The sequence below is a fragment of the Stenella coeruleoalba genome (assembly GCF_951394435.1).
Source record: "Stenella coeruleoalba genome assembly, chromosome: 4".
NCBI lineage: Eukaryota > Metazoa > Chordata > Mammalia > Artiodactyla > Delphinidae > Stenella > Stenella coeruleoalba.
In genome coordinates, this window is record NC_137149.1 from 141,019,596 (window position 1) to 141,035,621 (window position 16,026).

The 16,026-nt window shown below is 40.3% G+C and overlaps 1 protein-coding gene and 1 pseudogene across 2 annotated transcripts in view; one reads left to right on the top strand and one right to left on the bottom strand.

Annotated features, from left to right (window-relative positions):
• The window catches only part of MMRN1 (multimerin 1), a 72,523-nt gene that overhangs the window by 10,350 nt on the left and 46,147 nt on the right, over nt 1–16,026 (bottom strand). Inside the window, exon 7 of the mRNA XM_079919620.1 lies at nt 5,751–7,736. Coding sequence (XP_079775746.1) covers nt 5,751–7,736 — 1,986 coding nt within the window. The remainder of the gene's footprint in view (nt 1–5,750; nt 7,737–16,026) is intronic.
• LOC307185399 (ras-related protein Rab-5B-like) lies at nt 11,334–11,996 on the top strand (annotated as a pseudogene). The gene has a single exon. The product of its transcript is annotated as a ras-related protein Rab-5B-like (transcript).

Consider the following 16,026-nt stretch of genomic DNA (forward strand, 5'->3'; position numbering starts at 1 on the left):
TACATTGTTATAGCAGTGTGAGCCCCAATAAAACCCTTGAGAGCTTAATATCTGATGGTCTTCTCTGGGCAGAAAAATTGCACACATGTGACTGCATTTTTTGGTGACTGGAAAACAGAACACATAGAAGTACACCCCCTCATGGGAGGGAGAGAGCATAAGAAAGCCTATGCATGGATTTCTCCAGACTCCGCCTGGGTCTTTCCCCCTTGCTGATCCTCTCATCTATTATTTCACTAAAATAATCCTTAGCTGTGTGTATAACTAAATGCTGAGTCCCATGAATGCTCTAGCATAGCAAGCTTGTGTGTCATTTTGGATACCTTACAGAACACATCGTAAACTCAATTCAAGTAGCTATCCTTCAAAATTTAATTAGCTTATATTCAATATTTTGTATAGAAGTCAACTTATCCTGAGGTATATGTGAGAATGTTTATTTTTTTGATATGGAAAAGCATATAAAGAGTTGAAATACCTTGGAAAAAACTCTTGTTAACACTTTTGTGGATATTTTTTAGTGCTTGTCAGTACCCATGCATTTTTATACATTTAAGCCTTTATATTTTTAATCCTGTTCTTTTTGATTTATTATGTGGTAAGCATAAGCTCATTTATCAACATATGCTGAGTTTAAAACACAGTGACGTAAATTAAAGATGGAACAATGGAATACGATGAACATTTAAATTACGTTGCTACGTGGAAATAATTACCTATCAAATATTAAGTGAAAATTTTAGAGAAAATAAAATATAAACATCGAATATAGCTGAGAAAATTGTATCATATAGTCCTAACTACCTCAATAATACACTGTACGAAAGTTGATTTCCTTGATTCTCAAACTTTGTAAGGTAGATATGTTATTCTAATTTTATAAATGAGGAAAGTAAGTTTTAGAAAAATAAATGACTTTTACAAATAAACACATTGCTAGGCAGGACTTAAACTTTGTTTTCTTGATTCCAAGTTCAGTGCTTCTTAGTCATCACAACTGCCTCTGTGCTGTGTCACAAAATTTAGAAATGGTTTTAAAGTGATGTAAGACAGTAAAATATTCACTAGGTTCTTATTTTTTCTTTTAAATTGCTTCTATTCACAGAAATGATAATTTAAAAAGTTGTATTTGGTATACTGCCAAATCTGTTACAGAACGTAGTCTTTCTTAAGAAGAGTAGTTAAAGTGACAGTGATGAATAAAAGGTTTATTAAGGAGAGTTAAATATACTTGGTAAATACTGGAGGAACGGTTAAAATAAAAAGTCGATGGTCTCACGAGCAGAAGGAGCATCGTCAGCCATGCTGCTGACATTGTTACAACAATTCAATTCAGGATTCAGCTCCTCTTGCAAGGCAAGCAGCCCGACCTGCTCCGCGGGGACAAATCTGCCAATTGCTTCACAAACAAATCTTCAAAGAGGAAATAAAATCCTCTTGGTGTCTACTGGACTTTTGTTTAGAAACAAATCAAATATTTAGGGATTCAACCAGAACAGTTTATCAGAATTGGCCTGAGAGGAATCATAATTAGCATAACTGGATGTGGGAATGGCTCAGGAGAAAGTGATATGGAAGAGAACTCTGAATGTTACCTCCCACTGCATCAGCTCAGAGAAGATGTGGTGCACAACTGATGCCAACTTTCAATGACAACTGCCCACTGGCCATTAACACAGAAAAGCTAAACTGAAAAGTAGCTTTTTCACTTCCTTCTGGTCAACGCAGAAACAAGTGGTAATATTTGGGTCCTCAAGAAAGCAAACTCCCTGGGAATATCAACTCTGGCCATACGGAATATTCAGATATGGCCAGACTCTGAGATAGATATGATTCGTCAAACACAAGCAGAAGGAAGAGAAAGGCAGGTGAATAGACTTCACAATCTACTTCAGTACAGTAGTTGAGCGGAGCCCTGAGTCCAACAGACCAGGAGTCAGGCTCCATCACTTACTAGTTGCATGACCTTAGGCAGGATCCCTTAGTTCATCTCTCTGAGGGTTAGTTTACTCACCTTCAAAATAAGAATAATGATAGCTACCTCATAGGTATTAAATGAAAGAACATATGTAGTATAATTTGTACAGTGCCTGGGATGTAGTCAGTGTTAATACATGGTGTCCAATATTACATCATTATAGTATTACTATTATTAGGCTTCAAAGGAGGTTATCAGTTATTAAAATTAAGATTAAACAGAAAGAGAGTCACAGACATAGAAAACAAACTTATGGTTACCAAAGGGGAAAGGGGGAGGGAGGAGGGATAAATGAGGAGGTTGGGATTAACATATACACACTACTCTATATAAAACAGACAAACAGGGCTTCCCTGGTGGCGCAGTGGTTGAGAATCTGCCCGCTAATGCAGGGGACACAGGTTCGAGCCCTGGTCTGGGAGGATCCCACATGCCGTGGAGCAACTGGGCCCGTGAGCCACAACTACTGAGCCTGCGTGTCTGAAGCCTGTGCTCCGCAACAAGAGAGGCCACGATAGTGAGAGGCCCGCGCACCACGATGAAGAGTGGCCCCCGCTTGCCACAACTAGAGAAAGCCCTCGCACAGAAACGAAGACCCAACACAGCAAAAATAACTAAATAAATTAATAAACTCCTACCCCCAACATCTTAAAAAAACAAACAAACAAAAAATCCAGACAAAAAACAAGGACCTACTGTATAGCACAGGGAACTCTACTCAACATTTTGTAATAACCAGAAGGGAAAAGAATCTTAAAAAGAACATATATGTATAACCGTATAACTGCATCACTGTGCTGTACACCTGAAACTAACACTATATTATAAATCGACTATACTTCAATTTAAAAAAAGAAAAAAAAAGATTAAGTTTTAAAAACTATGTTTCTGTGGTTTTTCTTTCTACAAACTGCATTTATTCTGCAAATGATAGTGGCTATAATCTGAATAATATTATTGTGAGATTTGTAAAATCGTGATAAATTACCTTCTGGTGTTAGGTAGGGGAGTAATGTGGCTAGACAGTATTTACAGTATCATAGCAAAGGCCAAAGGAAACACAGCCAAATTTAACTAGTATCTCAGTGTGTCTCACAGTTGGTATCAAAGGAAGTAGTTTATTTTGCAATTGGTTTATTCTTAGAGGAGAATTTAGCCTGAGTCCACTGGTTTCATTATCTTGCATAGACTTTACCTGCTCAGCTGTTCAATGAATACCATCAGTTTTACGACCCATAGAAGCAGAGCCGGCTTAATGAGCACGCATATCTACGCATCCACTTGAAAGGGCCTCACACATTTTTGTTGCTGATCCTGCCGTACAGTGAATATCTGCCCCACACATGAAATTAGGCCAATATACCTTTATTGCCCTGACATCATTATGGGTTATCTTTACAAAGATAAAATAAAGAACTTTTAATTAATTATTAACTTGAGGCCTAGAAAAATTCTACTTACAGTAAATAAAGGAACAAGAAACAATTATATCAAGGCATCATTAAAAAGAGAATCAGTACTAAGTTAATTATTAGCCCATTAAGCCCAATATTGAGTCAACTTGATATAAATGTCTCAATGCAATTTTTATAAGCTCCTAACATGCATTCTTTATACTCTGAAAGTTTATTAGTTCTTATGTTCTACTGAGTCTCTTAACTCAATTAATTTTGAAGCTATTTAAATTTATACTTACTGTAGAGATACGGGTATTTTTTGGTTTAAGGAAAAAAGAATGACCCAGTTTGCCTGGTGTATGATCACATATCCTGCAGAGTTTAACTGAAACTCATTTGCAGTGTCCACAAGAGAACCAAGGATTAAAGTAGTTTGGAGAAAGAGCAACTCAATATTTTTCCTAAAATGATTATTGTAAGAACATCTTGTACTGAAATACTACTTTTCTCTTGGAAACATGTAAGCCTAAATAATTTGTTCTGTGATCCCACATGGTAAGATTAGTCCTCCTGGGTCAGATTAATTTGGAAGGAGTCATAAATAAATACAATAGCTTAAATAGTCAAGAGACAACTCAACTTTGTATTATTCTGTGATTTTTCATATTCTCTGAACATTCAGAGATTAAACATGAAGGGTCATGTTAAGCTAGGATAATGATTACCCTTCTGTAATGAAAAAGCAATAAAATTCAAAATTCATCCAAATGAGTGTATATTTTAACAGCAGACTCATATGAGAGGTTCACTGTATTTCTTTTAATAAGAGTCCGTAGCTATTCTTTTCATTGTGGAAAGATTATTTAATATTACTCATATGCTAGACATCTTAATAAAACACTTCTTTCATACAGAGAGACTATTAAGTAGTTTATATGCACTACACTAAATTCCTCTTTCTTCCCAAATGTGTGCTTCTCTGGTGTTTACAACATCTGTCAATGGTACTTCGACCCTCTCATTTCCCAAATGCAAAACCGCAGAATATTCTAGATCTCTCCCCTCCCCAAGTGCTGTGTATTCAGGCTGTGAAAAGCTCATGTTTTTTTACAGCAATGCAGTCTGCAACATATTTCTACTAATGAGCTCAGAAAAATACCTACTGCAATCCCATCTCATAAAAGGAAGAAGCCGAGACCCAGAGAGGGGAATTACTCAAGGCTACACAGAAACATACGGAAATAACTAGGACCGGAATCATGATTTGTTGTTCCTTAGACCATTAATTTTCCCACAATCTTTCTGTTTCTGTTGATGTTACTTTCATGACACTATTCATACTCATCTCCTCTGATGCAACTACCTCTTCCTAAGATCTGGCTTTCACTGATCTTGCCAATAGTGTCCTAACTGGTATCTCTGATTTCTTCTTTGTAGTCATGCTACACGCTACTCCTAGCTTCGTGCTTCTGAGACACAGTTCTCACCATACCCAATGCTCTGCTTGAAATTTTCAAAGACCGTTCTTTACAAAATCATGTCTACATGCCTTGAATGTATCTCCCCAAAATTTATATGTTCATATCGTAACTTCCACAGTTGCTGATATTAGGAGGTGGGGCCTTTGGAGGTGCTTAGGAGATAAGGATGGAGCCCTCATGAATGGGATTAGTGTTCCCAGAGCTCCCTCACCCCTTCTGCCATGTGAGGACACAGCATGCAATTACTGGAACCAAGTGAACCAGAAAGAGGGCCCTGATTTTGGACTTTCCAGTCTCTAAAACGTCGAGAAATAAATTTCTGTTGTTTCTAAGCTACCCAGTCCGTGGCATTTTGTTAAAGCAGCCCAAAGGGACTAAGATACTTAGCTTGTCATTCAAGGCCTTCTGTGATCTGCCCAAACTAAATAGCTGCTCACTGTACCTTCACTCAGCCAGACAGTCATTCAACAGATATTCACTGAGTTCCTGTTGCATACTGACACTTTGCCAGGTAACACCAAAATGAGTAGGATACAATCTGGTCTTACTCATCAGGGAGCTCATTGTCTAATAGCTTCCTTTAATTACACATGTAAAGAAAAATGTTCTACAAGGGCAAACTTGATTGTTTTATAGGGGTCTTGTCAGAAAAAAAGTTAAGAAATATGTAGAAAAATATTTACACTATAAACAGTTGTTTTGTATTGATGCCTGCTTTATATAGGATAAAATCAGCTTCAAATAATATATCAGGGATCTTTGAATTTCTTAACTATTTACTCAAGTTTAAGTAAGTGTTCTTTATATCTTATGGTCTTGCTAAACCATACAGACCTACTAAATACCACTTAAATAGGAAAAGAGATTAAAAGTTAATTTTTAACAATAGCTTACCAGGAAGTAGAATGTTGTCTGTGTTTCTTTGGGTCCGGCCCATCAGGACAGTGGTCAGATTCACTGTTGGTTTCTTAAGTGTATTGGGTTTCTTCAGCAATGGTTTTATTTGCTTCTGTGACTTGACAATGTTTGCAAGACTACCAGACAATGATTGATTTATATACCGAGTTAAATTAGATAGGGCAATTTGAGTTTTTATTTCAATCACTGATTCCACAAATTCTGTCAGACCTTTCTGAAGAAGCTGAGTATCTGGTATGGAACCTTTTATCTTGGGTATGGTAGCATTCAGTTCTGATATACTTGTAGAAGCATCATGACATATTGTTAAAGCTTCATAGAGAGTCTTGTTAAGTAAAGAGAAATTAATGGAAAGATGAATGGATTTTGCTTCCAGTGCTTTAAATCTGGAATTTAGTACCTGCAGTTGTAGAGCCTGGTCTCTCTCATTTGTAGCCACAAAGCCTTTTTTTAGTGAAACATAATAAGGTATGAGCGTCTTGGTCACTTTAGACTCAACGCCTTGCAACCGAGTTTCAAAATTTTTGGAAATGTTTGTGGCTGAGAGTATTTTTTCCTCCAAATGACCCATAATTTGCTGGTATTTTATCACTTGGGAACTGGTTTCATTGATCATTTGAGAAATCTTTTGAAAGTTGGACAGACTTAGTTTTTCATCTTTAGGAATATTTGCAAGGGCCTTGGCAACTTGCAGAACAAAGTTATATTTCTGATTGTCATTGACCAAAATCTCAATAGAATCATTCAAACGTTGGAACTGAGAAATGAATGTCAAAATAGTCTCCATATTTTGGGTACATTTGTGATGGACCTCAGGATTATACTTTGTTGTATCTAAAGTCTCTTTTAGCATGTAGTTATCTTGAATGAAGTCAATGGCATTATTTATAATAGTTATTGTCTTATTTAGACCGTCTTCCATTTCTAAGGCATGTTCATTGATACGTCTGTCTAAGGAATCCCCACGACTCTGTACTTCATTTCTAAGTAAGTTGTATCTTTTTGTAAGTTCTTTGATAAGCAAATTTAGACTGCTAACAGCAGTCATCAGATTTTCCACTTTTTTCTTTGTAGCTACTACTTCTTTTGGTTGCTCATACGTCATTGTCTCTCTAAAGGATGCTCCCTGCTCGAGCAAGGGTTGAAGAATCTCCATATCGTAAGTCAGATCATTTAGTTGCTCATTCATTTTATCCATCTTAGTGTCCATTGGAAAGAGAACCTCAACCAATGTTTGGTTTAAAACTTGTAAATTCTCTTCTGTGTCCTTAATTTGAAATTTAAAATCATCTCTGCATTTGGATAACATGTGTTCACATTCCTCCCTGACAGATTCTTTCTCCATCTCCAAAGCAAGGGTGAGATTGTTAATCTTGCTATCTTGGGTGTGCAAATCATCGAACATACGCAGCAGCATCAAACCCTGCTTCTTTACAGTCTCATGTAGAGTAGACATGTATTCAGTGACGTTATTGCTAACTGATCCAGCGGCTGGAACACTCTTCTGATTTGATACTTGTTCAGTTGATAAAAGATGCTCCTGCATGTCCTTCATTTTAGAAAGGGTCTTGTTGAGGGATTCATGATACAGAATGCTCCTTGAGCGCTCCTGTTCTAGAGCACCTTCTAAATGAGTCTGCTTTGCTTCTAGTTCTTTAATAGGCTTCTCACATGTCAAAGTCATTTCTTGTCTTACATTCACAATGCGATTTTTTAGATCCAGTATATCAGTCGAAGTGGGCCTATTTTCTTGCATTAAAACAGACTTTTGCTGGACTGCTACTGAAACCACGGTTTCATTAACTTGTCGAATTATCTGTCTGGTGTTTTCAAGGTCCTCTGAGAGAGTTGATACAGTCTTGAAGAGCTGCACTATGGTCTCCTGCATGTCATTTTGAAAAATTTTAAATTGTTCTCTTACTATATCTTTCACCAGATCATTAATGCTTTTGGATTTTAGACCTGGAGAAAGAAATAATAAACAACAATAAATGATACATGATTTTAATAATGTAAACTTTAGATAGCTCTAAAAAGATAAAAGTTTGAGACTAAACATTAATGACATGAAATAATGAAAATATCTCTTGCCTACATTTACTTATGAAATTTTAAAAAAATTACTAGAGTTCATATAAGGTGGTCACCCTTTTAACTGATAAGTCTGAGGGAAAAAAATCAGTTGCCGGGAACACGCTAGAATCATAGAACTAAGGTTCTCTGGACAAAGGCATAAAGGAACTACTACCGACTTCAGTTAATACACCCTTGTAGGCAATGATTCTAGCCTTAGTCTTGCATAAAAATAAATGGTTTGGGGCTTTCTGCCTTAGTAAATAATACCTCATGTTAGCTCATGACTGTTTATTAGGTTTCTAGTACAGTTGACCCTTGAACAATGCAGGGAATGGAGTGCCGACCCTCTGCACAGCTAAAACTCCACATATAATTTATAGCTGGCCCTCCGTTATATCCAGGATTCCTCTGAATCCACAGTTGCACATCCTTAGATTCAACCAACCGACTGTGGATTGTGTAGCACTGTAGTATTTACCATTGAAACAAATCTGCTTATGTAAGTGGACCCAGGAGGTTCAAACATATGTTGATCAAGGGTCAACTGTAATTAGGTTTCAGAACTTGTGTTTCGAGCTTATAAAATTTAATATATTGGGCTTCCCTGGTGGCGCAGTGGTTGAGAGTCCGCCTGCCGATGCAGGGGACATGAGTTCGTGCCCCGGTCCGGGAAGATCCCACGTGCCACGGAGCGGCTGGGCCCGTGGGCCATGGCCGCTGAACCTGTGTGTCCGGAGCCTGTGCTCCACAACGGGAGAGGCCATAGCAGTGAGAGGCCCGCGTACCGCAAGAAAAAAAAAATTTAATATATTGACTGCAGAGACGAAATTTAATGAGGTTCCCAGAGGAGGAACAATATGAAGTAATAATCACAAGATTCAACAATAGTTCATAATAAAAATAAAATAAAAATAATGAGAGGTTTGAGGATCACAAAACTAAGTCAAATGACAGAAATTTAAGATACACATTGACTCTCATAATATGACATTAATTTTTTTTTTTTTTTTTTTTTGCGGTACGCGGGCCTCTCACTGTTGTGGCCTCTCCCGTTGCGGAGCACAAGCTCTGGACGCGCAGGCTCAGCGGCCATGGCTCACAGGCCGAGCCGCTCCGCGGCATGTGGGATCTTCCCAGACTGGGGCACGAACCCGTGTCCCCTGCATCGGCAGGCGGACTCTCAACCACTGCGCCACCAGGGAAGCCCGACATTAATTTTTTAGGTGATTTTATTTATTTTTAGTTTGATAATTCTTTTTTAAAATATTTCTATTGAAATATAGTTGATTTACAATATCATGACATTAATTCTTAACAAAAAGAGGAGAGGAAACTTGCCACTAATGAAGCACATACTAGTTATCTCCCCTTTAGAAAGAATAGACTGATCACGAGCCAGAATTATGGATAAACGTAGCATTAGAAAAAAAAAGGAAAAAGAAAAAAAGGGTCTTGAACTATTCAGAACTACTTAGAACAGGAAATAAATATTCAAACATGTAAAAACATAGAAACAAACCTGTTACATACAAAAACAGAAAATGGGAAAAATAAAACATGCTTGAGGCATATTTATAGTACATGGCAATGAAACAGATATAAATGGAAGATATGTTCATTCAAACATGTAGCCAATGTCTATAAGGTAAAATACAGGCAACATAATACAAAGCATTTTAATCAGGAAGGTCTGTACAATGGAGTATTGTGAAGTAAGTTATGGCTACTATGAAGTCTATTCAAGAAAGATGATTATAGGATAAAAATACATAGTCCCTACATGTCTCTATTTTGTAAGCAAGTTTTAAAAAGTATTTAAGTTGCTTGAGAGACCTCCATAAAACATATTGTGAAAGAGCAGTGATACCAAATAGAATGATATATTGCTTGAGGGTCTTGATACTAATTAATGTGGTACAAAGACAAAGCTGTGAATGGATAAATATTTCCTTGGAAATCCCAGACCTTAAAGATGCATGTTTTTAATTGATCTTTAGGGTCTAGGATTTCCAGAGTACAAAAATTCATTTTACATTTCTAAACCTAGTGGAAACTGATATAAACTTAAAAGTCTAGAAACTATAAGTAAGTGAAAATCAACTTGTATGTAATAGAAAAAAATAATAAAAGCACATGAAGTATGAAATAGTAATCAGTGACACACAGCACCAAAGTACTAAGGAAAGGCTTAGAAAAGATTATATAGCTGCAGTTAAGATAAATTATACTGAAACAGTCCTAACTTTTGCATTTACTAACATGAATAATCATACCAAGAAAAGTTCTAAAGTATTTTTATTTTCTAAATTTTACTTAGCATTTGACATGTCACTCATTTATACAACAAATCTTTGTTGAGTACATTCTAGATGCTACACAGAAAATGAAATTTGGAAAATTAGATTTCTTATGCTTAAAATAGAATATATTAGCTTCACTAAGTGTAAGTGCTGTTAACTACTTAATACTACTTAAAGTGCTATTAACTGCTTAATTAACTACTTAATAGCAAAGTTATTTTTATTGCACTTTCTACAGGATCATTTAGTCATTTCCTGTGGGTTAAAATTGTCTTTAATTCTCATGATGAAAACAGCTAGATGAAACACAATAAAATAATTAAGGTTAGGAATCAGACTTCCCTAGGATTTATAACCTCATAATTCTGGCTTAAAATGTTTTTCAAGATTGACAAGGTAAAATAAAACTTAAGCGTAATTAAATTAATTAATTAATTGTGGACAATAACAACAGATTTTAACTACAGCAAGGGAAAAACTACATGATCTGAAAGTCAGAAAAAGAATGAAAATAGGTGAAAACACTGTAATAGGTAAAATTCAGTACAGAATCTTGATCAAATTAACTAGGAAAAAAAGTAAACAATCAAAGTAAAAATTAGAAGGTACTCTCATACTTTAAAACTTCAGTGGAGGGCTTCCCTCGTGGCACAGTGGTTGAGAGTCCGCCTGCCGATGCAGGGGACACGGGTTCGTGCCCCGGTCCGGGAGGATCCCACATGCCGCGGAGCGGCTAGGCCCGTGAGCCGTGGCCACTGAGCCTGTGCTCCGCAACGGGAGAGGCCATGACAGTGAGAGGCCCGCGTACCGCAAAAAAAAAAAAAACAAAACAAACAACAAAAAAAAAACTTCAGTGGAGGCCGGGGGCCCCACCCCAGGGAGGGGAGGAGGAGAGGCAAGAGGGTTTGGCTGAGCTGCAGCTGTTTGTCTGTTTGACAAGCGCTTGGGCCCTACGGGGGGAGACGGAGGCCCAGGACTGTTGAAGCCTGGAAGTCCCCTCCCCTCCCCCTCCCCTTCCCCTCCCCCTCCCCCTCCCCTCCCCCTCCCCCTCCCCTCCCCCTCCCCTTCCCCTCCCCCTCCCCTTCCCCTCCCCCTCCCCCTCCCCTCCCCCTCCCCTTCCCCTCCCCCTCCCCCTCCCCCCTCTGCCGCTTTGTGGCATCCCCCTCCCTCCACCCTTTCCCACTCTTATAATCTAGCCATGACTAGCAAAAGCACAGCCAGGCCCAGCGGGCAGCCCCAGGCCAGCAAAATATGTCAGTTCAAATTGGTCCCGCTGGGTGAGTCTGCAGTGGGGAAGTCTAGCCTGGTATGACGTTTTGTCAAAGGGCGGTTCCACAAGTACCAGGAGAGCATCACCAGAGCGGCCTTCCTCCCCCAGTCGGTTTGTCTAGAGGACACAACAGTCAGGTTTGAGATCTGGGACACAGCTGGGCAGGAGCGATACCATAGCTCGGCCCCCGTGCACTGCAGAGGTGCCCAAGCTGCAGCTGTGGTTTATGACGTTACTAATCAGGAAACCTTCGCCCGAGCAAAGACATGGATAAAGGAACTCCAGCGACAGGCCAGTCCTAGCATCGTTATTGCCCTGGTGGGGAACACAGCTGACCTGGCCAGCAAGCGCATGGCAGAGTACGAAGAGGCCCAGGCGTAGGCAGATGACAACAGGTTACTGTTTATGGAGACTTCAGCCAAGACAGCTGTGAACCTGAACCATCTCTTCCTGGCGATAGCTAAGAGGTTGCCGAAGGGTGAACCCCAGGATCTGGGGGGTGCAGCAGGCCGAAGCCGGGGTGTGGATCTCCATGAGCAGTCCCAGCAGAACAAGAGCCAGTGTTGTAGCAACTGAGGGGCGGCTAGCGGCAAACAAGGATGGAGCTAGCGCCAGAGCTCAGAACTAACCTCCATCCCCACCGCTCAGCACACAGCCCCTGCGGTAACAGCACACTGGGCCCTGGCTCCCAAGGGCTGCCCCTTGACAGCTCCATCACGGCACTTTGTAACGCTTCAGCAACAGGCAGCTGCTGCCACTGGCTTCCTACCCCTACTCTGGGGCTTGGGGGGCAGATCCCCCAGGACTTACCTTCCAAATCAAACTTTCTTCACTTTGTATTATAGGTGCAAGACAGTGACCTACTTATCTTTCCTCCTCCTCCCCATTTTTTCAGAAAACTCTCTTTTTGTCTCCTTCCCCTTCCCCTTCTGCTTTCGGTCAGTCTCTGTTCTTGATCCTCTTTTTCTTCCCCTCCCCGGGATGGAGAAGGTAGTGAACCCAGGAACTGAGGAAGGAGGTTTGCAGTTCAGTCACATTAGGGGCCCTGGGGGAAAGTAAGCCTCAGAGCAGAGGGGAGTAAGGAAATAGTTCCTTTTTGTTTTTATGTGGCTGGAGTTCTCATATTTGGAAACACTGAGTTGGCCTTGTGGAGGGTGTTTCTAGGTAGAGGCGAGAATGGGAAGGCAAGCTCTCAGGCACCAGGTTGGAGTCTTGTTGGTAGCTAACTGGGCAGAGGTGGAGATGCAGTGTCATCTGTGGCTCAGGAGCTCTTCCAAGGCTTACTGTCCCCTCACCCAGCCTCTTAGGTAGCTTCTCCCCCATAGTGGGGGAGATTCTGGACTCCAGAATCCTCCGAAGAATCCTCACTGGCTGCGTGCATCTTTGGCTCTACTGTGATCTAAAGGGAGGGACCAGCCTCTGACTTACACACATGCATTTTTTTCTCTGTGGCGCTCAGATGGCCTCAGCCCCAGACCCTATATCCCCCCTGCAGTTTGTACTTTAATTGATGGTAGTTCAGTTGTGAGACTGTTTTATGGGGGTTTTGATTGATTTACCTGCCCTCTTAACTTTTTAATTAAGTGGAATCCGAGGTGTATATGAGGTTAGGGGAGGGGCTGTAGAGAACAGTGCCGGTGGCAGCTACCCAAGCCCAGTCTCCATTGCTAGCTTCCTCCAACTCCGATTCTTACTTCACCTATGTTCTGGTCAGCCTGACTCTTGGGTGTACGTTTAATCTTTCCTGAGGAATTAACTGAGCAGCCGGAGAGCAGTCTCAGGATAGCACAGGCCATTGTAGGGGAGTGAAAAGGAGTCAGCAAGATGGAAGAGTTTTCTGTCCTTTCCCAGGGTTCCCATTCAATTTGATCCACCTATTATCATGTCTTTTCTACTTCCCTGTAAATGGGTATGATCTTTATTTCCACTGTACAGTCTGTTCTGCCCCCCCACCTCCCGTCAGGCCCTATTTCTTTTCTCCTTTGTTAGTATCTTCGGTTTGGTCCCTCCATGCTTACCCCCCAAACCCATTACCATGCAACCAGTGGTTTAATCCACATACCACTAGGAGGGTAGTACCACAGAGGCCTACTTGTGGCCCCTTAGTACCATAACACCTGTTCCTGTGGACAGGGAACGACTGGCACTGAGGGCCCCTCACAACTATCTCACATCACCAGAGGATGTTGGTCCTTTCTAAATCTCTAGTCTCTCTTCACATCCCTCATCAGGTATTTTAAGATGTCTTTGGGAGGCCATCCAGGCAAGAGAGAACTCTAAATCCCTTCTTGTTCTAGCCCAGGGTTTTGAGGAAATTGGAGGGAATAAGAGAGGAGAGGCCATAGTGACCTAGGATTGGAACCTTTTGGCTTGCAGACTGCCTCCTGTCCCAGAGAAACTGAGAAATCCATGAAGCTGAGATTCTGAAGGACCCAGCTTAGGTTCTTCCACTTACACCTAAATTCCCTTTCTTTACCAGGGACAGCCTTAGTTCCCGTGGCCCTGAAACACGTACACATTTTCCCCTCCTTTTCCCAGTACTCACTAGCCCCCCAAAGCAGCCAGTGCATCCTTACAAGTGGAAGAACTACGCGGGCTCCCTTAAGTTTCTTAGAAATGAAGCTCTTTCTCTGTGTAGTTTTCCCCATGGAGCAGTAGCGAAGATGTTTCATTGCCTTGGGGCTGGGAAACCATTTCTCCAGGCGTCTTCTCCCCCCGCCCTGCCCCCCTTAGGAACAGGATTGGCCTTAGCTTCTGGGCCTACCTGCTGCCTTCCTTCTACTTTCTATTAGCTCTTCGGCTTTCCTTTGAGCTGTTGGGCTTAGGGAATCTTAGTTTTTATTTCCCAGCTCTTCATTTTTTTCTTCTGATCTTTTTTTTTTAAGGGTGGGTATCATTTTTTCTTTTTTGGCTTCTAAGAAAGCATTTGCCTTTTTTCCCCTTTCCTCCTCTCCCAACATAACGATCGTGGTAACAGAATGCAACTGCTGATTTACCGATGTACTTAATGGAAGTAAAAAAGGAGAAAAAAAAAAACCTTCAGTGGAAAACTACATTGGGCACAGGGTAAAAATCACAGCAGTGTCTGAAAAGGAATCAAACAGATTATTAGCTTAAAAGCTCGTTTCAGGAAAACAAGCTTTTCAGATAATATTTCTATAGTTTGTTACTAAAGAAACAACTGTGCAAGAATCTGATTTTGCAAAGATACATCAAAGTGCTTTATGTCAGTGTATGAGTGGGCACATCATTTTAACTCTATTTGATTCTGTTTCATGTGACTCAAGTGCTTCTACTTCCTAAACGATTTGATATTGTATTTGGTAACAACAGACATATTTGATTATCAGACACCTGGGCATGTCGCTTCTGTGGTTGTGAATGCATGGCCTATTGATAAGATTCAGATACTTCTTAAGGTGTTGGGGCATTTGATTTTGAACAGTTTCTCTGGCTACTAGCAGATGAAGCACTGCTTCTCAACTTGGATGTAGAGTAAGGGAGAGAAGGGGTGGTGGTTTCAGGAAAACACAGTGCCTTGGGGGTGAATTTAGTTTTTGTTTCCTGTATAAACATTCATTAACTGCAAGCCATCTGGTTCTCGTAATTGATTGTGCTCAGTAAATGATTAAGGTGTCCTGTTGAAGAGGGAATACTGTTGTTGTTGCTGTGAGTGTGTATTTTTTCCCATGTCTGGGTCGGAATTTTTGTTAGTAGGTTCGCAAACAGCTGTTGACAGGCCTAATTCACTCAGGCTATGATAACCAAATTTTGCTAGGCAAATTTCATTACTGTGGTTATAGTCAATTATGTACTGTTCCTATTTCACTTCTTTCTCATGCTCACTTCAGGGAAAATATATTCCTCTCTCATGCTTGCCATGGGTAAGTTTTAGCCATAGGGAGCATGCCAGAAACGTAGGACAGAGTCTTTCAGTTGGTTAATAGCACCAATAATTTACATGATTAAAAAAAAATCATGATTGCTCTGTACTGGTAAAGGATATGGAAATCACCTTTTTATTTCTTTTACATGTGAACCACATAAAATAGAGAAAAAATAACTTGTGAGTGATAGAAATGGGGTGTACAGTGAGTATGTTTTATGCATAAAACAAAGTGAAAGGGACCAATAATCCTGAAACTTGGGAACAAACAATAAGCCCAGTGAATTGAGATGCGCCTACTAACCAAAATACTTGTCTGGAATATCTGTGTGCTACCTGAAACCTCTGCCGAATTAACCCCCCCTGATCCCTTATCAGTTGAGATGGTTTTTCTTTGCAGAAACCTTCCCTGAAGTCTAAGACTGGATTTATTGAAACTATCAAGGGGCCCCACTGTATTGTACAGAACACTACCATGGCAATTTTTCACTATATATTCAGCATACATCTCTCTGGTAGGCAGAAAAATGCTGCCCCACCTAAGATGTTCACACCCTTATGCCCTTAACCTGTGAATATGTTACCTTCCATGACACAAGGGCCTGGACATATGTGATTAAGGTTGAGAACCTTGAAATGAGGAGATTATCCCGGATTATCCAGATGGGTCCAATGTAATCATATGAGTCCTTACAGAGGAAGGAGAAGGCAGAGGAGTGG